Source organism: Zonotrichia leucophrys, chromosome 23 (assembly GCF_028769735.1).
Source record: "Zonotrichia leucophrys gambelii isolate GWCS_2022_RI chromosome 23, RI_Zleu_2.0, whole genome shotgun sequence".
Lineage (NCBI taxonomy): Eukaryota > Metazoa > Chordata > Aves > Passeriformes > Passerellidae > Zonotrichia > Zonotrichia leucophrys.
In genome coordinates, this window is record NC_088192.1 from 1,690,034 (window position 1) to 1,711,154 (window position 21,121).

The window sequence follows — 21,121 nt, forward strand, 5'->3', positions numbered from 1 at the left end:
CAGGCGGCTGGGGATGAATCCCGTGGATTTCCAAGAACCACCAGAGCAGAGATTTGGGGCACAATAGCTGCAAACAAGGGAGCTGCAAAAACAAAACCCTTTGCCAGCACAACTCGGGGTGTATTTGGAGTTAAACACCGCTCTCCTCCCTCCTTGCCAGCGCTGTAATATTATGCCTACAAAATACAATTTCACCAATAGATTCCACCCCCACGAGTTTAGCAAAAAGAGGAGCCGCGGGAGGAAGTGTGGAGCAAACAATCCTGCACAGCGTGTCCTTCCAACTCACAACACAGCCCCGGCCGCTTGGCACCCCCTCCCCCGGGCCACCAGGCACCGCTCCTGCTCCCGGGGAAAACGGCACCACCAGGAGCTTCGGAGCCGCTCCAATTCAATAAAAAGCGAGGAGGAAACACCTACACTGTGGAGGGAAAGTGTTAGCACAATCTCAGCTGCTGATGGAGATGAGCAGGCTGCTGGGTGGCAGCGTTTGCCAAAGATGGGAGAGGATGTCGGATCTCAGGATCTCAGTCCTGAGGTGCTGAGCCACCGAGACCACCTTGGGGGGCTCGGGAGTCCTGGAATGTTCCAGAAGTGTCTGGTGGCTGGACTTTGGTCCTACACAGGAGACGACAAGGATGAGGGCTTCACCAGGGTGAATGGTGAAGGGATCAGTTAATTAGAGGGTGAGACACAGGGTTTAGGATTTATGTACAGGGGGGTTTAGAGAAGTAAGATGGAGGAATTGGGGTGTTGTCGGATCTCAAGATCTCAGTCTTGAGATGCTGAGCCTCCGAGACCACCCTTGGGGGGCTCGGGAGTCCTGGAATGTTCCAGAAGTGTCTGGTGGCTGGACTTTGATCCTACACGGGAGACGACAAGGATGACTTTGGTCCTACACAGGAGACGACAAGGATGAGGGCTTCACCAGGGTGAATGGTGAAGGGATTAGTTAATTAGAGGGTGAGAAACAGGGTTTAGGATTTATGTACAGGGGGGTTTAGAGAAGTAAGATGGAGGAATTGGGGTGTGTCCTGTCCTTCTTCTTCTTCTTCTTCTCCTCCATCTTCTGTGGTGATGGTGGCACTTTGGGATTGGTTATTACTGAGAGTGCACCGAGTAATAAGAATAAATGGTATTGGGGAAAAATGATAAATATTGTACACGTAACAATGGGTATAAAGATAGGTGGCTGCCCCGGAGGGCAGCACAGTGTGCTCATGGCTGGCTGCTGAGCAGATCTCTGTTCGGCTGAAAGAAAATCTTTTAGATAAACAATTAATAAACATAAAAACCGAAAGAAGAACTGAAGCCTCTTCTCGTCCTTCGATACGCGGGCTGCCCCAAGGCCACCTCGGGCCTTTCCAGGCCCCTCAAACAGCCGAGAAAACCCAGCTGTGGAGAGCTTTAATGTGGAGAGCTTTATTAATAGTTGGTTAGCTGAGAAAGGCCATGCTGACATATTGCCACTGGTCAAGCTGAGAAATCAGCAGTCAGCAAGCTGAAAGGAGATGTCAGCAGCTTGCAATCAGTGGCCTTGCTGCAACATGGAGAAAGGGAGTAGAGATTAGTCCTGAATATCTCCTAAGAATATGTAGAAAGTATCAAAAGTAGGACCATAGGAATGTAAAAGTAGGTGTAACTGCTGATATGTAACTAACCAATCCTGAGCTCAACTTTTGCAATATGCATGAAGTTAATTACGAACTGTATTTAACCCGCTGTGCTGATCAATAAAATTGGGCCTGTGATGATCAACTGGATGTCCTGGTCTCCTTCCGTCGACACCCAGCAAGAGGTGACAGCGCTGCAAAGCCAATGGCACAGCTGCCCATCCATTTTGCCCAGCAGAGCACGGCCCGAGCTTGAGGAGAGAGCTGAAGATGACACCCATATGTTCCACCAAATGGAATTTCCCTCAAATTTGCAGCAAAAAAAAAAGAAAAAGCTTCCTAACGACGCGTAATGAGCTATTACATTACGCTGACCAAATTAGGGCTGACCAAATTCAATCAGCTTTTCCCAGCTTTTGTTCAAAAGCTGCCCCATCAAGGGCGTTTGTTATGCTGAAATATTTTCTGTTTATTTTCTGTTTGCTCCACACCAATCTGGTGTCTGTTGAATTTGTCTGGTGACCTCAGGCATTGAAATGATGCTGTTCCCCCTTGGTGGGGCTGCAGCCCACACGTCTGGAGGAAAAAAGGAGCTGGTTTCTCCTTCAGCCTCAATTTTGGTGAAGTAAGTTCCAAATGAAGAATCTTCATTATTAGTGGCAGAGCCGGGGAAGGCACAGCTTGAATTTCAGATTCCCAGATGGAGGCAGCAAAGCTGGCAGCCAGAAAAATCTTCATTTTCCTTGGAATTTATACATGCTGGATGCAGAGCTATTGAGTGGCAATAATGACAGAGCCCCACGATGCCATTTGACACTTTGAACTCACAAAACCCTCACACCTTTATTGCCACCAACTAAATAAAATAAAACTAACTAAATAAAACCTAAATAAAACCTATTTATACCATCCAGACCCGTTCTAACCTCCCAAACCAAACCAAAATTTTATCAGCTTCCACTATTTCCCATTTGAGGATGTAATTTTTTCCTCCTTCCAGGAAAGAGCTGGTTGGTTTTTGAGAGGAAGGCATTAAAAAGCCCCACACAGGGGTTTCATTTCAGCCTCATTGTTTTCCAGCTGCAAGGCATTGATGAACACTGTTCAATTTTTAATTGTGATGCATTTTGTCAGAGCCAGTTTTTATTGGTATCACTGGGTTCTACCACAGCAAAAATCATCAGCAGGGCTCTTGGTTACTCTCTAAGAGCAAACAGACAGAAAAACACTCTGTCTGTCCTTCCATGAGGTTCAAATCACAAATTCCTCCTCTCCCACCATTCAGATGGGGATCAAAGAAGGAAATTTGCAGCCTTAAATGCTTCCCAAAGGGCAGAGCTGCTTCATGGCAGAGTTTTTACACTCCCAAAAACACAAACCCCGAGGGGATGGAGCCACCAGCCTGAGAATTCCCATCCCTGGAAGTGTCCAAGGCTGGGCTGGACAGGGATTGGAGCAAACTGGGATTGTGGGATCTGAATGATTTTTGTGTCCCTCTGAACCCAAACCACACTGGGATTCCATGGACAGCAGTGAAATTGTCCCCAGAGCACAAGTAAAGGATTCCTTTTCCAAAAAAACTGAATTTGTGGGGTTCACTGATTTAAAATCCATGAATCACCACGCGCTGACAACTCCCATGTGCTTCCAATGGATTTCTCCTTTTCCCTCAATGCAAAGCTCTTTGTAAATAAAATTTACAGAGGTAAAATTCACATCACAAAGCCCTGACAGTGGCCCCAAAAGTGCTGTTCCTTCCTGCCTGGATTCTGTGATTTCTGGGATTTTTCCAGCCAAACTTCACTGCTGATCCTTTGGATAAATGACTTCCATTTCCCTGTCTCAGTCACTGCACATTCAGGGCAAGGAGAAACTTTGTTTTCCAAAGTTCTGTCCCACTCTGGGTGCCACAAAATAAAATCCATGAACCACAACGTTAAAAAAACTTCAGTGCTGAGTGAAATTTTGATTTCTTTAAGATCACATGGGCCAAAAGCATCTCCAAAAATAGTCAGATTGCCATGATAAAAATATGAGATGATTTGCTGCCTGAATAAACTTAATTTGCTCTCCAAAATTCCACTTATAAATACCTAAAGGAGTCACAAGGCCCTGCTGGCACCCCTGAGAAGAACATTGGGAAGATCAACCCATCCACCTCCAACTCATTTGGAGTTGCTCAGTAGCACAGGAAAGAAGAAAATGACATCTAAAAGCTGCAAAATATTTATAAACTCAAGTGCAAATCTCATGAAATGCTTCTGCAGAAGGAGTTTAGAATGAAGCTTCAAACCACTGAAAACCAGACCAATTAACACCTCTAAATGCAGAACAAGAACCAGCACAGCCCCTCAGCAGTGGGGTTGCACTGGAAGCGTTCAGGAATTCTCTGGAAATTGTGGTTTGGCCAAGTTCTTGCTCACCCACTGGGATGGGTTGGAAATTTAGGGAATTTCTGTAAAAAAATTCAGTCAAAAAATTCAAACAAACATGAGAGGAAGTCTGAAAATAAATCTTCATTTCCTTGGTGCTGGCAGCTGGTACCTGATTTCCTTGGTAGGAGCTTTTCAAAGTGAAACCACATCCTCAGAAGGCACCTTGAGAAGGGAGAACATCAAAGTTCCTTGCAGAAATTCTGAATTCTGCTGGTGCTTCATCCCCTTCTTTGCAAAGCTCCTTCTCCCTGGCCCACCACAAAAGGCTGAAGGTTCAACTTCAAACAAAAAAGGAAATTTTTCCTCACAAAGTGCTGCACCCACCTTCAATCCTCTCATTTGCACTTCCTGAAATAGCAAGAACAAAACCCCACCAACTTGAGGCAGCCTCAGAAAAATAAGATTAAAACCCAAAGTGCTTCAAGGGACTTGGTTATCTGCAGGCCTCAGAGTGCTACAAAGCTTTGCCCCATCTGTGTTTGGGAAAAAAAATCCAACTTTGCTGCCTTATTTTGATGTTGTTTATGCACAGGGATGAGCCTAACTCAGGAATTCACATTTCTGAACTGCAAAATCACCTGGTTTTCAAGCAAAATCCAACCATGGGTGGTCATTCTTGTAAAATCACTGTGCAGAATGTGGTTTGGAGCAGGAGCAGCTGCCTGGCACTGGGTTGTCACCTCTGTCACAGCACAATTTTATATTTTCACAGCTCAGAAGGGCTCCAATGAAAGCAAAGGTCAATTCCCTGGAATTCTGCCCTTCCCAGAGTCCAAACTCCAAGATTTTCCATGCTGCAGCCATGGGAGGGATGTGAATCCCAGCTCCTCTCCCCAGCCTCCCTCATGAACTGCAGGATCAGCTCCTGCTCTCCCAAAGGAACAACTCCTTGCCAAAGACTGATACTTTTCTAGAAAGGATTTTTAGAAGTTTTTTTTTTCCTTGAGAAATCCACGGGTTGTGTGGGAGGAATTGAGGCTCTCCAAGGCAAACTCTGACGGCACACAGCAGCTCCCATTGTCTGCAGGAAATGTTGAAGAAATCACAATTTTATGTCACAGATTTTGAGCCTGCCTACATCTCAGCTCCCTCCCTGAGTCAGAGGTGAAATGGGTCATAAAAACAGAGGGAACATTTCCTGCTGCCAGGGGTGCACTTTGCACCCTGAGGAGAAACAAGGACTTGGACAAACTCTCACCCTGAGTCACTCCAGGAAAAGATTTGAGCTCCTCTCCAACATGGGAAGCCCCAGGGGCACATTAATCCCATCAAATATTTGGATTAATTTATCCCAATGCCTCAGCATCCAGCCCAGGGCTCTGAGGCCTTTTGGCCTGAGGAAAGGGGGCTGGAGAAGCTCAGTTGTCATGGGACAGTGATTAAAATCCTTTAAAAATAAGATTTTTTTCTCCTTGGGCACATCCTCATTCCTTCCATATCAATCAAGACCAAACTACAGATTTATGATGAGGTTTTCAGGCAAGTTCCACTCATGTAGGAACCAGGAGTTCTGATTATTTCAGCTTTGCCATTAGAAAATTCCCTGGACCAGAAATTGCCCACTCTGAACCTAGAGAAGTTCCTACTCTCCTCCCCATAAACTCAGAAATCCACTTTATCAATCCTTACTCCATCCCACATCTCTTGAAATGTAGGGTTTGGAGGTGGATTTCATTTGCTTTGAAGTGAAATCTCCCTCCTGAGCTCAGCCACTAAATGGAATTCTTTCCTTTATGCCAGCACAGCCCCATGGCGGACATTAGGGTAGTTACAGATTTAATGGTTTTAGGAATTTACGTTTTAAGAGAGGAACTTACTTGCCGCGGCAAAAAGTCTAAATAATACATCAAATACATTAATACATCATAATAATACATTAATACATCACCTTCAGAACATTGTTAAATGTTAACAACATACTAGCCTAAAAAAAAATATCCTCAAAAGTAAAGTAAAACAAAACAACATAAAACCATCTCAGTTTAAATTTCAACCAATCACACCAAAACAAAACATATTAACAAACTTTCCATCCAATCTTATAAAACATACGTAAAAGTAATTAAATCAAAAACTAATTCATAAAAAACAAAAAACAAAACTCTATTCACAATAACCTTCTAAAGATATACATTAAATAAACTTATTACCATCCTAAAACCAAATCTACAAAATCTTATTATTATTTATCACGTCTACTACTTAAAAAACTTTTCTACTTACTTGAAAAACTTTTCTACTGTAACAAAACTTCAAACCACATCCTAAAACCTAAATACTCTTTTTTAACCATTTCCTAAAAACCCTCTAACTTTATAAATTCCCACACCCCAGCCCTGCACCTTCCCTGCCCACTCTCCATCCAAGCAAAATTAATTTTGGGCAGGTAAAAACTGCTTCAAGATTCAGGATTTTTCCTTCCACTCAATCAAGAGACCAGAGTCTTTCAAGGCAGAGCCTGCTAGCAAAGAGTTCATTTGTGTTTCACAGATTTGTTTCTCCATCTGTTCCCTGACACTGCTCTCCCTTTCCATCACCTCAAACACACTGGCTGGGTTTTGGAAGATATTGATCTTTGTTATTACAGTAAAACCAGATGGTTTGGGCTTCTTTATAAGGTATTTCCTCCTCCATTCCCTTTGATTCAAGGGAGATCCAAGGAAATAATTTATCAGGTTTCTGCCAAGGTTGTGAGAAAGTCTGATAAAATTTCTGAAAGCATCAAAAATCTCTAGCAAGCACACCAAGCCTCAAGGAGAGCTCCTGATGGAGTTCTGGTTGGGAAAAAAAAATGGATGGAGGTCAGAGAGGAGCCAGCTCAGCTTCCCAGAGCAGTGGAAAGTTCCCTGCTCATGGAACAGGATCATTCTAAGGTCCCTTCCAAGCCCAGCCATTCTGTGATTCTGCTCCAAATAACAGAGTTTGAGGAGCCTCATTATTCGTGTAGCTGATCCAGCCCCAGAATTGCCAAGGAGGATCTCATCAAGAAGGAAATAATTCCATTTACTGCTGGATAAAGGGCAATAACAAAGTGCAAACACTGACAAATGGTCAGCTGGCAGAAATCTTGTGTGGTCAATTATCAGCCCCCCATTGCCAAGCAGATGCTCAAATCACAGCTCATTTTTGCATCTGCTCCAGCATTTAAATTCCTAGGGGAAGCTGCAAATAAATGAATATATTGGGATTTAACAGCATTTAGAAAGCAGAATGAGAGGAAGCACAAGCTGAGCCACGGGGTTCTCTCCCAACACACTGGAGATGGCTCAGTGTGAGAAGTTTATTCTGAATATAAAAGGATTTTTTTTTCCAACTTGTCAGTGTGACTTTTAGCACTCAATCACCCAACATAAGAATATGTATGAGATATAAAAGAGATATAGATGAAAAATGGATTTGATATAGATGGAAGTTGTAGTTATATATGAAAATTCTATTTCCTGCAGCGTGCAGATAAGGGAAAAGAGAAAATCTCTCCTGTAGCCAGCTTGGAATTCCCTCAGACAGCACAGCAGCAGGAGCCAGGATCCAAGGAAGAACAGACAGATTACGTAAAAGATGGGATAGCAAAGCAAACATTACCCTGAGACAAATGCCAGGAGATTTGCAACTCAAAGCAGAGCTGAAGATTTGTAGCAGCAATATATTAGTTACAGCTTCCCAGGAGGAATTCCCTTGCTGGCTCTAAACCTGCTGATTTTTTCTTTCTTTCTTTCCTTCATGAATTCCTTGGGATTCACTCAGCATTCCTTGGGATCACTCAGCATTTGCCATGCAGATGGCACAGCCAGGGCACAGCTCACAGGGCACAGCCTGGCACAGCCTGGCACAGCCTGGCACAGCCCACGCTGCCTGTTGGGCTCAGCTCCAAGCCTCCAGCTATTTGCAAGGAGAAAGGTTTGCACTAATAAGAAAACCAAATTGTGTGCATCCCAGACAATGTTCTTCCCCAGCAAAGCAGAGCTGGCTTTCACTTGTCAGCCCGGCTCCTTTCGAGCTCCTCGCCTGATTTTTTGTGACTCACAACATACGTCTTGCATTTTTAATTTGAAAGCAAAAGGAAAAACAGGCCATTTTAGCTTTCCCTGCCTGTCCCCTCTGCATTACTTATGCTGGATTCATCCTCTGGAAGCAGCCCTGTGGCGATGCAGCTGCTCCTGCTGCCTGCCTAAGTGCAGGCTGCACACACACAACTGTCAGCTCCTTGTGCCTCACAAGAAATGGCAATTATTGCACCCATCAACACTCTAAATAACCACAGGGAGCCGTGGCTGGAAGCTACCAGAATGTTTTGGCTCTCAGAATATCCCAGGCTGATGCAGCAGGTTTTAGGATTTGTATTTTTTTCAGATTTGCTGCTTTAGTGTGTAGTTCTGGGATTCATATTAGGGGATGGTGAGATCTGTGCACAGAGCAGACAAAACAATTCCTGCTCCAGTGGGGACCAAGGACAAATGATCCAAATTTCAGGGCCAAAAGCACAAACAATGTGGACTGAAGAGAGAAAAACAATCAGGATGGGACTGCATAACCTAAAGCTGTAATTGGATAATTAACTACAATATGCAAATGGAGCAGAAATTATAAAAGTGAGAGACCCCATGACCAGTTGTGCATTTTGTGTCCATTTTGGTTCATTTCAGTGCAGCCCTGGCTGGGCTCTTGTGCTGCCCAAGGCCTTTAATAAATCCCTAATTTAGGGATTTATTGAGGCCTTTAATAAATCCCTAATTTATTCTTTAACTCAGCCTAGCCTCAATTCTGGATCAGCCTTCTCCAGGCATAAAGAGGGACAGAAAGCACCTGGAAACACCCCTGGGGTAATCCAGAAGGTGTCAGAGCCCCAGAACCCTGGGAGCTGAAGGGATATTCTATTTAGCCCCTAAATTCGGTGTGAGGGATGTTTTGTACTCCAAATCCAGGCAGGGTGCAGTGCTCTCCATCTCCCCTGCTGGCAGGAAGGGAAAAACTCTCTAAGAACCATTGGTGAGCCACCAGCAGAGGTGGTGCAAGGGTTAATTCCTCATGCTGCCACTTTGAAGGGTCAGGGATTTAAATTTTGTCTCTTCTTCCTCTCCCTCTCTCCCCATTTTTTTAAATTTCTACTCATACCCGTTAAAATCTGGGGTGTCCATTCTCCTGTGAGTGTTGTAGCAATAATATCCCTAAAATTGTCCCGTGGGATTAGCACTGAGAAATTGGGGAGAGTTTACCAGGGAGGAGTCATTGTTTTTAAAACCCAAACTTATTAGAATCCCAGAAAAGATCTGGCACCACCCCCAGCCCCCAGGAGCTGAAATCCAAACACCTTCCCTTCCACACCCCCACAGTCAGTGGCTCTTGGATGACACCACTGAGCCAACACAGAGAAAGTGTCAAAAATAAACCCCAATCTAAATCTCAGCGTTTGAGCTCAAGATTCTCCCAGTCTGAGTCCAAATCTCAGCATTTGAGCTCAATTCCCCCAGTCTGAGTCTAAACCCAGCACTTGAGCTCAAGATTCCCACAGTCTCAGTCTAAATCTCAGTACCTGAGCTCAAGATTCCCCCAGTCTGAGTCCAAATTTCAGAATTTGAGCTCAAGATTCCCCCAATCTAAATCCCAGCATTTCAGCTCATGATTCCCCCAGTCTGAGTCTAAATCTCAGCATTTGAGCTCAATTCCCCCAGTCTGAATCCAAATCTCAGCACTTGAGCTCAATTCCCACATTCTGAGTCCAAATCTCAGCATTTGAGCTCAAGATTCCCCCTGAGTCCAAATTTCAGCATTTCAGCTCAATTCCCCCAGTCTGAGTCCAAATTTCAGAATTTGAGCTCAAGATTCCCCCAATCTAAATCCCAGCTCAAGATTCCCACATTCTGAGTCTAAATCTCAGCACTTGAGCTCAATTCCCACATTCTGAGTCCAAATCCCAGGATTTGAGCTCAATTCCCCCAATGTGAGTCTAAACCCAGCACTTGAGCTCAAGATTCTCCCAGTCTGAATCCAAATTTCAGCATTTGAGCTCAATTCCCCCAGTCTGAGTCCAAATTTCAGCATTTGAGCTCAATTCCCCCAGTCTGAGTCCAAAATTCAGAATTTGAGCTCAATTCCCCCAGTCTGAGTCCAAAATTCAGCATTTGAACTCAAGATTCCTCCAGTCTGAGTCTAAATCCCAGAATTTGAGCTCAATTCCCCCAGTTTAAGTCCAAAATTCAGAATTTGAGCTCAATTCCCCCAGTCTGAGTCCAAAATTCAGCATTTGAACTCAAGATTCCTCCAGTCTGAATCCAAATTTCAGCATTTGAACTCAAGATTCCTCCAGTCTGAGTCTAAATCCCAGCATTTGAACTCAATTCCCCCAGTCTGAACCCAAATTTCAGCATCTGAGCTCAGGATTGCCCCAGTGTGGGTTTCAGGGGGTGGTGCAGTCCTGGGGGTGGCACTCAGTGCTCTGAGCTGGTGTCAAGGTGGGAACTCCAAGTTCTGGAGGTGTTTCCAGTGTTGATTCTGGGATAGTTGTGAACTGACAAACCCAAATTAATCCCCAACAGAACAAGAGCTCAGCTTTGCTTTTCCCAAGGAATACAAACCTGCTTTGGTATTTTCCTGATTTTCTGATTTTCCACACCAAATTTCCCAGCTATCTGTAAAACTCCTCAGAGCCAGGCCTGGAGCCAGGTTGATTCCTGTGCAGGAATTTTGTGCATGGCAGTGCACAAATTATCACAGACATTTTTTATTCCCTTCTGAAAACAAACACACTCCAAATAAAGAATTCAAGTCCAGCCAGGAGCTGAATTTTCCCTCCCCAGCAGCCTCATCCCCTCCCACCTGGGGGTTACCTGAGGTAATAGCCACACTTTTCCTCACTTGGATTGGCACAGCCTGGAGAAAAACGTCTCCTTTGCTCAGGCTGTGCTTCTGAAATGCAGCTCCGTTGTTTTGGCCTTGAAAATAATAAATGGTGTTAATTTTATTTTAGGTTATTTGTTAAATTAGGTTACAGTTCACAGAGAGGGCAAAGAGCCCTGCAGAACTATGTGACATTCTTGTAGCACTGTTTTTGGGGATGGAAAAAAATAATGAAAGAATTTATTTGAGTAAAGCTGCCAAAGATCAACCACACCGAGAGCAAAGCAGCTGAGCCAACCCAGGCGGTCACTGCCCTGCTGACCACAACGGGGAGCTCTCAAAAGCACAAAAATCTCTTTTTTTTTTTTCACACAACAGCAACACAATTCCTGCCCAGAATGAGGGGGAAAAGCCCCGATGTGGCGCCTCCAGGAGCGGGGAAAGGCAGGAGCTGCATCCCGGCCGCTCTGCTGCTGCCACCTGCAGGGAACGGCTGCGGGAGGAGCAGCCAGGGAGGCACAAACATCCCCTCTGCAAACCCAAACTGCCTCACCCACCTCCTTTCCCACTTCCCCATGTTCTTTCCCCTCTTCCAGGGTGAAATATTTATTATTTCCCCACTATTTCAATGCGACTTAATTTAGAAATAAACCCAGTGGTGGAGGAAAGAGCTGGGATGGTTTTTTAAAGTGCAGATTTCCTAAGAAATTACCTTTCTTCCTCCTCCTCCTGTGGGACAGGAATTACTTTGCCACTTTTCTTGCCACTGGGTGGCTCTTCCTGCCCACTCTGGCCTACAGCTGTGTCCCTTAACTGGAAAGGGAAGGAAAAAAGGGGATTAACATCTAATAAAACTTTTCCATGTACATTTTGCTTTTATAGTTATATAAAAATCCACTTGGAAAAACCTCCCCTGTATCAACACAGCACTTGTGTGCACATGGACAAATCCAAAGGGATGGGATGAAAACCATTCAAGTTCCAAGAATGAAGATGGGAGTTTACTTTAGTGCTGCCTGGTGGCTGCTCAGCTCCTCTGGATTCCCCTTCAGCATCCTCTGGAGAGCCCGATTTCCTTGACAAACAGCTCAGTGTTGCTTTGGGAAGTTCTTTTTTGGGTGGAAGTCCAGATGCTGGACTCTGATCCCCTGTGCCCTGGCCACAGGGAGGGCTGGATGAGGGCAGGGATTTCCCCAGGCTTTCCTGGCTTTTAGGCATCGCCCTTTCTGAGGATTTCTCAGCAATGCAGCTCCCAGCAGCTGTGGAATATCCCAAGCAATCATCTATCATGGCATCCAAAGTTTCTCTTTCCAGGTTGTTTTCCTCCAGAGCCTCCTCAGCACAGGCAGCAGCAAAGGGGCTCAGGCTCAGCAGCTCCTGCAGGTCAAGGTCCAGCTCCTGCTGCAGCCTCTGAGCCCCATCCAGAGCAGCAGAGCCACTCAAAACTCCAGGATCACACCCAGAGCTGCCTGAGGGATGCTCCTGAGGCTCCTGGGTGGCCTCACTGAGTGACATCCCCTGGTCGCTCTTCCCGCTCTCACTTTGGCTCACGTGGCTCTCACCAGGGAGGTTCTGCTGCTGCTCAGCCTCCATGGAATCATCAGCCAAGATTTCCTGGATCTCCTCCTCGGTGTAATCAAAGGGAGAATTGCCTTTCTCACTGCCTGACAGCTCCAGCAGGGAATCATCCACCTCGCTGTCGTCGAAGCACCTGCTGATGTCCAGGGAAATGGCCACATCATCGTACTTGGCCACGGCAAAAGCGGCCCCGAGCTCGTCCTGCCCGCTCTCATCCAGGAACAGGGAGCAGCCAGAGCCTGGGGAAGGGAGCAGAGCGCTCCCTGCAGGGTTTGGGGTGCTGCAGTCGCGGCTCAGCACGCAGGCTTTCTTGGCTGACTGCAGGGCCTGCACCTGCACCGTGGAATCCGAGAGCCGCTTGGCCCTGGGGGCTGGATCCTGCCTGAGGCCCTGGTGGAGCCCAGGGGAGGGAGGGCAGCTCTCTGCCATGGCTCTGTGCCTTCCTGCAGCTCTGCTTCCAGCTCTACAGGCTCATCTGCTGCTGCTGCCGGCCTTTGATCAGCCCTTCCACAGGAGGGATCAGCAGGAGTCAGCTCCAACCTGCCAGCAAAAGCAATGGCCTCAGTGAAAGGAGCTCAGCTGGAATTTAGCAAAACCACCACAATTTGATCTCTGTTCTGGACTGTTTTAGGTCCCAACCAATCCTTCATCCTGAGTGTTCCCTCAAGCAGGAAACCCCAATGATTGGAAACCCCCTCTCCTCCTAAAGTGGTGCCAGTCCCTCACAGCAGACCCCAGGAATCCCAAATCACAGCTTTAAACTGCAGAACACGCCTGAGGCATGAAATAAAACCTCCAAGTATCTCAACCCCCACCTCCGCCCTTCAGAGATACAAATAAACCCATTATTTTAAAAAATATCTTTTTTTGGCTTGGGAAAAACTGAGCAAAGGAAGAGGAAGCCTGTCAGGGGATTAGTCATTGAGACACACAAAATCCTTCATTTGGGTGTAGCCCTGGCTGAGCTCTTGTGCTGCCCAAGGTGGATTCATTGAGGCCTTTTAATAAATCCTTGTTTTATTCTTTAATTTTGTCTAGCCTCTGTTTTAGGCCTTTACAAGGCATCATCTGTGCCAGGACCTCATCGCCCTCACAGAGAGGAATTTTCCCCAATATCCCCTGGCAGTGGGAACCATTCCTGTGTCCTGTCCCTCCGGCCCTTGTCCCACATCCACCTTGGAGCCCCTTTAAACACCAAAACCCTCACTCGGCTCATCCTGGAGCCTCCCCTGTGCAGATTAAAACCTCAGGAGGCGGCACCACCCCGCTCTCCCCTCACCGAGGCTTTGAAACCAACACCGCCTCCGTGAGGGACCCGCCCGTCCCTCAGCGGCACCGCCCAACCGGCGCCTCAACGGCACCGCCCCAAGGCGGGGCCAGCCCGCCCCGCCCCCGGCTCCTCCTCCCCGCCCACCCCAACACAGGGAGCTCCCCGAGCCCCGGAAAAAAAGGGGTAAAACCGCCCAAAATAAACGAGGGAGAATTAAACAGCGCTGAGACAAAACAGCGGCCGCGGCCCGGCCGGGCCTGGCGGGAAAGGCGCTCACCCGCCGCCATCTTAACGGCGCCAAGGCCACGCCCACACGAGCGCGAGGCGCCCTCTGATTGGCGAAGCGCGTTCTCCTCGCCGCGCGAGGCGCTCTCTGATTGGAGGAGAGCGCCCCTCTCCCATCCCGCATCGGCAGCTCGGCGCTCGGCGGGCCTCAGGCGCGGTAGTCGAGTGCCGAGCGGGGCTGATGCAACCCGGGGCAGGTCGGTGGGACCGGGCGGGGAACCGGGGAGGGAACCGGGGGGAACCGGGGGGAACCGGGGCTCCCGTAACCGCGTGTCCTGCCCTGCAGCCGCCGCCATGGAGCCCGCGCCCGGCCCGCAGGAGAAATATCAGCTCATCACGCGGAACCTGCAGGTACCGGGAGGCGGATGGGGCCGGGGCGGTGGCATCGGGGCTGGGCCGGGGGGATGAGTGGCGGTGTCGGGGCTGGATCTGAGGGACGAGCGGGGATGGGCCGGGGTCGGGTGGAGGAATTGGGGCTGGATCTGAGGGATGAGAGGGGCTGGATCGAGGTTGAGCGGAGGAATAGGGGCTGGGCGGTTTGGTTTAGGCTGGAGCGGGGGCGATTGGGGCAGGATGGGATCCAGGTACCGGAGGGAATACGGCAGGGTTGGGGTCCGAGAGGGGGAACGGGGCAGGATCGGGGCGTGGGGAGAACGGGATGGGGGGATCCCACCGGGATGGGGGGGATCTGAGGCAGGGCAAGCCCAGGGACCCGGCATGCGGGATTTGTCCCAGCGGGATGTGTCCCCTGGGATGTGTCCCTGCAGTTCCCTGTGCTCTGTCCCCTGGCAGGAGGTGCTGGGCGAGGAGAAGCTCATGTCCATCCTGAAGGAACGAGAACTGAAGATCTACTGGGGCACGGCCACCACGGGCAAGCCCCACGTGGCTTATTTCGTGCCCATGTCCAAGATCGCCGATTTCCTCAAGGCTGGCTGCGAGGTGGGCACTGCCACCCTGCTGGGTGCCACCTGCAGCTGGCACGGACAGCTCCCCTGACCCTGCTGTCCCCTGTCCTAGGTGACAATCCTCTTTGCTGACCTCCATGCCTACCTGGACAACATGAAGGCTCCGTGGGAGCTGCTGGAGCTGCGGACCCGGTACTACGAGCAGGTCATCAAAGCCATGCTGGAGAGCATCGGGGTGCCCCTGGAGAAGCTCAGATTTGTCCGGGGCACCGATTACCAGCTCAGCAAGTGAGTCCTGGGCAGCCAGGGGGGCCCTGGGAGGCTGAGCTAGGACAGGGGTGGATGGAGTTAAAGAATAAAGTAGCTATTTATTAGAAGTATCTAATAGAATATTATATATATTATAATATATATATAATATATATATTATATATATATATGTTATATATATATAATCTATATATATATAACATATATATATGTAATATTATTATATATAATACAGTATTATCCTTAAAAGCAAGGATTTATTACAAGTATCTAATATTGTATATATATATATCTAATATTATATATAATACAGTGTTATCCTTAAAAGTAAGGATTTATTAGAAGTATCTAATATTGTGTATATATATATATCTAATATTATATATAATACAGTATTATCCTTAAAAGCAAGGATTTATTAGAAGTATCTCATATTGTATATATATATATATTATTATATATAATACAGTGTTATCCTTAAAAGTAAGGATTTATTAGAAGTATCTAATATTGTGTATATATATATCTATTATTATATATAATACAGTATTATCTTTAAAAGCAAGGATTTATTAGAAGTATCTAATATTGTGTATATATATATATATCTATTATTATATATAATACAGTATTATCCTTAAAAGCAAGGATTTATTAGAAGTATCTCATATTGTGTATATATATATAATATTATATATAATACAGTATTATCCTTAAAAGTAAGGATTTATTAGAAGTATCTAATATTGTGTGTATATATATATATCTAATATTATATATAATACAGTGTTATCCTTAAAAGGAAAGGATTTATTAGAAGTATCTAATATTGTGTATATATATATCTAATATTATATATAATACAGTGTTATCCTTAAAAGTAAGGATTTATTAGAAGTATCTAATATTATATATATACACACATATGCACACATACAAATTATTATATATTATTTATTATTAATAATAATTATGTATTTTATATATGTATATATGTATCTAATACTATTATATATAATACAGTATTATCCCTGAAAGTAGGCATTTATTAGAAGTATCTAATACTGTGTGTGTCTATATATACATATATTAAAAATATACTATTATTATTAATAATAATTTTTATATATTTATATATGTATCCGATACTGTTATATATAATATAGTATTTTTCCTAAAAGTAGGCATTTATTAGAAATATCTAATATTTTACATCTATAAATATAGATGTGCGCAGGAGCAGCTCTGAGGGCTGTCCCCATGCCCAGTGTGCCCAGGAGCAGCTCTGAGGGGCTGTTCCCATGCCCGGTGTGCCCAGGAGCAGCTCTCAGGGCTGTCCCCATGCCCGGTGTGCCCAGGAGCATCTCTCAGAGCTGTCCCCATGCCCAGTGTGCCCAGGAGCATCTCTCAGAGCTGTGCCCATGCCCAGTGTGCCCAGGAGCAGCTCTCAGAGCTGTCCCCATGCCCGGTGTGCCCAGGAGCATCTCTCAGAGCTGTCCCCATGCCCGGTGTGCCCAGGAGCAGCTCTCAGAGCTGTCCCCATGCCCAGTGTGCCCAGGAGCAGCTCTCAGAGCTGTCCCCATGCCCAGTGTGCCCAGGAGCAGCTCTCAGAGCTGTGCCCATGCCCGCTGTGCCCAGGAACAGCTCTCACAGCTGTGCCCATGCCCGGTGTGCCCAGGAGCAGCTCTCAGAGCTGTCCCCATGCCCGGTGTGCCCAGGAGCAGCTCTCAGAGCTGTGCCCATGCCCGGTGTGCCCAGGAGCAGCTCTGAGGGCTGTCCCCATGCCCAGTGTGCCCAGGAGCATCTCTCAGAGCTGTCCCCATGCCCGGTGTGCCCAGGAGCAGCTCTCAGAGCTGTCCCCATGCCCGGTGTGCCCAGGAGCAGCTCTGAGGGCTGTCCCCATGCCCGGTGTGCCCAGGAGCATCTCTGAGGGCTGTGCCCATGCCCGTGTGCCCAGGAGCAGCTCTCAGAGCTGTCCCCATGCCCGGTGTGCCCAGGAGCATCTCTCAGAGCTGTGCCCATGCCCAGTGTGCCCAGGAGCATCTCTCAGAGCTGTGCCCATGCCCATTGTGCCCAGGAGCAGCTCTGAGGGCTGTCCCCATGCCCGGTGTGCCCAGGAGCAGCTCTCAGAGCTGTCCCCATGCCCGGTGTGCCCAGGAGCAGCTCTGAGGGCTGTCCCCATGCCCAGTGTGCCCAGGAGCAGCTCTGAGAGCTGTCCCCATGCCCGGTGTGCCCAGGAGCATCTCTCAGAGCTGTGCCCATGCCCAGTGTGCCCAGGAGCAGCTCTCAGAGCTGTGCCCATGCCCAGTGTGCCCAGGAGCAGCTCTCAGGGCTGTCCCCATGCCCGGTGTGCCCAGGAGCAGCTCTGAGGGCTGTCCCCATGCCCCTGGTGACAGTGCTGTCCCCACAGGGAGTACACCCTGGACGTGTACCGCCTCTCCTCCGTGGTGACGCAGCACGACGCCAAGAAGGCCGGGGCAGAGGTGGTCAAGCAGGTGGAGCATCCCTTGCTGAGTGGTTTGCTCTACCCAGGCCTGCAGGTGAGGCAGGGGTGGTGGCCAGGGAGGTGCTGGCACACCAAGGGGGTGTGTGGGGCAGAGTGCCACCAAGGTCGTTGTTGTCCACCCCAATGTCACAGCTGGCGGTGGCACAAAGGCTGGCCTGAGCACAGAGCAAACAGTCTGGAATGTTCCTGACTTTCCCTGGCTGGGAGTGGCCCAGGAGGGGCTGAGGGACAGGCCAGGAGTGTTCTGGTCCAGCCTCCAGGCTCTGTGTCTCTCCACAGGCCCTGGATGAGGAATACCTCAAGGTGGACGCACAGTTTGGAGGGGTGGATCAGAGGAAGATCTTCACCTTTGCTGAGAAGGTCAGGAATGGGGGGATTTCTGCCACACTGGGGTTTGAGGGAGGGTTTGGCCACTCCCAAATCCACTGGGAGAAGTGTGTGGGATTTTGGTTGATGTCACAGCTCTCTGTGCTGCTCCTGTGCTCTGTGCAGCCACACATCCCTGCCTGTGACTCTGCCCTTCCTGGGTGCTGTTACCCCAGATCCCAAAGCTACCTGGAGCCAGGAGCAAACAGGGATTGGGAATTAAAGCTGAATCAGGCTTGGATCTAACTTGGCCTAACTCCTCCTTGTGTTTTCCCAGTACCTCCCTTCCCTGGGCTATGCCAAGCGTGTCCATCTGATGAACCCCATGGTTCCTGGGCTGACAGGCAGCAAAATGAGCTCGTCAGAAGAGGTTGGTCCTGGATCTGGCTGTGCTCAGGGGGCTCTGGGGGGTCAGCTTGGTGGCTGGGGGCTGAGAAGGGACCACCCCAGGAGAAACGAGCTCTCCCTCCCCATTCACATGAATTCTAAGAAGGTGCAGCAACTCCAGCATGAGTTTGTAAAAGCTTGGGTGGAGGGCTGAGGAAATCTCTTGCTGCAGGACTCCAAGATTGATCTTCTGGACCGCAAGGAGGACGTGAAGAAGAAGCTGAAGAAGGCTTTCTGTGAGCCAGGGAACGTGGAGAACAATGGTGTCCTCTCCTTCATCAAGCATGTCCTCTTCCCCCTCAAATCAGGTGAGGGTGTCCCCACACTGGGGTGTGGATAGGAGGAGGGGACAGGAGTGTGTCCCCTGAGACAAGGCTGTCCCTGAGTGCCACCTGCCCAGCCCCTGCTCTTGGGCAGGGTGGTTTAGCTGAGCCTCAAGTTAATCTGAGCTTTAAAACCTGTTTTGTCCCAGAGTTTGTGGTCCTGCGAGAGGAAAAATGGGGAGGAAACAAAACCTACACGGCCTACGAGGCCCTGGAGAAGGATTTTGCTGAGCAGGTGAGTGCTGGGAGGGACTGAACCTTCTGCCTGAGGTTCCTGGGAGCAATCTGGGAGCACTGGGAGATGGAAATCTGCTCTGGAGGAGATGTGGAGTGTGGCCTGCTAGTGTGGGATGCTCCCAGGCAGGAGAGCCTGGGGGAGAGAGGATGAGTGAAGGCTGTGAGGTCAGGACAGCACCACATCAGCCACATCCTGCAGCACAGCAGCACTTTAACCCTTCCTAGCTGTTCCCAACAGAGGCTGGAGGCAGAAGCATCCAGAAACTTCTGATGTCCAAGGGGAATCAGGTCAAGGGTTTGGGATTCATCTTCCCACCCTGTTTGGTCTCTGTGGCCTCAGACAGGAATCTTTGTCCTGACAGGTTGTGCACCCTGGAGACCTGAAGAACTCTGTGGAAGTGGCCCTGAACAAACTGCTTGACCCCATCAGGGAGAAATTCAACTGCCCAGAGCTGAAGAAGCTGAGCAGTGCTGCATATCCCACCCCATCCAAAGCCAGTAAGGAGGGGCTGGGAGCCTGGGGAAGTGGGGCCTTGGGAGCTCAGGGAAATGGGGCTCTGGCCATGCAGGGCTGAGTGGGACAGAGAAAAGTTTTGAAGCTCCAGACTCAAAAGCAGCCATGGAGAACATTGGGAAAGGTGAGGAGAGTCAGCACAGGAGGGACTCTGCTCTCTGGTATAGGGACAAGGATGGAATTCCCTGCAGTGAATTCCCCCCAGGGCCTGCATTTGGGGCTGAGCACCTGCCTTGGTTTGTGCTGAGTGTTGTGACCATTCCTTCACCCTGCAGAGCCTGGAGAGAAGGGAACCAAGAACTCAGAGCCAGAGGACGTGATCCCATCCCGGCTGGACATCCGTGTGGGCAAAGTGATCAGCGTGGAGAAGGTATGGGGAGAGGGAGAGGGGAGCAACCCTGCCATGTGGTGACATTTGGGGTGTGCCTGGTGGGGCTGGCACCTTCTCTGCCACCCCATTCCCACCCCTGCTCCCCCTGGCAGCACCCAGATGCCGACAGCCTGTACGTGGAGAAGATCGACGTGGGCGAGGCCGAGCCCCGCACCGTGGTCAGCGGCCTGGTGCACTTTGTCCCCAAGGAGCAGCTGCAGGACAGGCTCGTGGTGCTGCTCTGCAACCTCAAACCCCAGAAGATGAGAGGGGTGGAGTCGCAGGGCATGGTGCTGTGTGCCTCCAGGTGAGGGACACGGGGGGACACCGGGGCTGGACCACCCCTGCTGCCTCAGGGGCAGCACCCTGGGGTGACCCTGGTGTCTCCACACCTCTCCTCAGTGTGGGGGAGCCCCGTCAAGTGGAGCCCCTGGACCCCCCAGCCGGGTGCTGTGCCGGGGAGCGTGTCTACGTGGAGGGCTACGAGGGTGGGGAGCCCGATGAGGAGCTCAAACCCAAGAAAAAAGTCTTTGAGAAGCTGCAGGTGAGGCCTGGGAGTGGCTGTAGCCCCCAGATGTTAGTGTGGAGGAGATGATCCCTCCCAGGGCTGACCCTGCTCCCTGTTGTGCTCCCCAGGCCGATTTCTGCATCTCTGAGGATTGTGTCGCGCAGTGGAAGCAGAGAAACTTCCTGACCAAGCTGGGCACTGTCTCCTGTAAAAGCCTCCGGGGTGGCAGCATCAGCTAACAAGTGCCAGGGCTGCTCTGGTGCCTCCTGCAGCTCAGCCAGGCTCCTCCCTGTCATCTCCCCACCAGTGCTCGGCCCTGGGGGCTCTGGGACTGAACCTGCAGCCTCTCACCCAGAGCTGCCTCCATCATCCGCCCCCCTGGGCCTCTGGGGACTGACTGGAGGTGCCACCACACGCAAGGGACTCATGTGACTCATCCCCATGGCCTTGGGGCCACCCAGCTGTGCCACAGACTGGACTCCCTGCCCGCTGGGGTGCCGTGTGTGGCTGCTGTGGTGAGGGCAGAAGGGAAAAGCTGCTTCTCCAACCTCGTGTTGCTGCTACCAGAGCTGGGGACAGCCCGGCAGGCCCCGTCCCCTGCTCCACCCCACCTGTGGGGCTGTCCTGAGCCTGTGAGGGGTGTGGGCCTTAAACACTGACTCGGGAACCATCTGTCTGTCATAAAACCCAATAAAATGTCGAGCTGACTGCACGTGGCTG

At 49.2% G+C, this 21,121-nt stretch overlaps 2 protein-coding genes across 6 annotated transcripts in view; one reads left to right on the forward strand and one right to left on the reverse strand.

The window, feature by feature from the left end:
• S100PBP (S100P binding protein) overlaps window positions 1-14,037 on the reverse strand; it is a 29,174-nt gene extending 15,137 nt beyond the window's left edge. The window contains exons 1-5 of one of the 5 annotated variants that reach the window (XM_064731807.1): window positions 13,668-13,710; window positions 11,888-13,000; window positions 11,595-11,695; window positions 10,873-10,977; window positions 10,620-10,716 (exon numbers count right to left, since the gene is read on the reverse strand). In XM_064731807.1, coding sequence (XP_064587877.1) covers window positions 10,671-10,716; window positions 10,873-10,977; window positions 11,595-11,695; window positions 11,888-12,889 — 1,254 coding nt within the window. In that variant the 5' untranslated portion in view covers window positions 12,890-13,000; window positions 13,668-13,710 and the 3' untranslated portion in view covers window positions 10,620-10,670. The other 4 variants (XM_064731806.1, XM_064731804.1, XM_064731803.1 and 1 more) reach the window with 4 other exon arrangements.
• A 77-nt stretch (window positions 14,038-14,114) lies between these two features.
• On the forward strand, window positions 14,115-21,113 carry YARS1 (tyrosyl-tRNA synthetase 1). The gene is made up of 14 exons (XM_064731802.1): window positions 14,115-14,212; window positions 14,302-14,366; window positions 14,808-14,954; window positions 15,033-15,208; window positions 17,601-17,730; window positions 17,976-18,056; window positions 18,340-18,432; window positions 18,622-18,757; window positions 18,922-19,007; window positions 19,372-19,507; window positions 19,799-19,893; window positions 20,007-20,200; window positions 20,296-20,437; window positions 20,530-21,113. Exons 1-14 carry the CDS (start codon window positions 14,197-14,199, stop codon window positions 20,638-20,640), a joined length of 1,608 nt encoding a protein of 535 aa, XP_064587872.1. The 5' UTR covers window positions 14,115-14,196; the 3' UTR covers window positions 20,641-21,113.
• The last annotated feature ends 8 nt before the right edge of the window (window positions 21,114-21,121 follow it).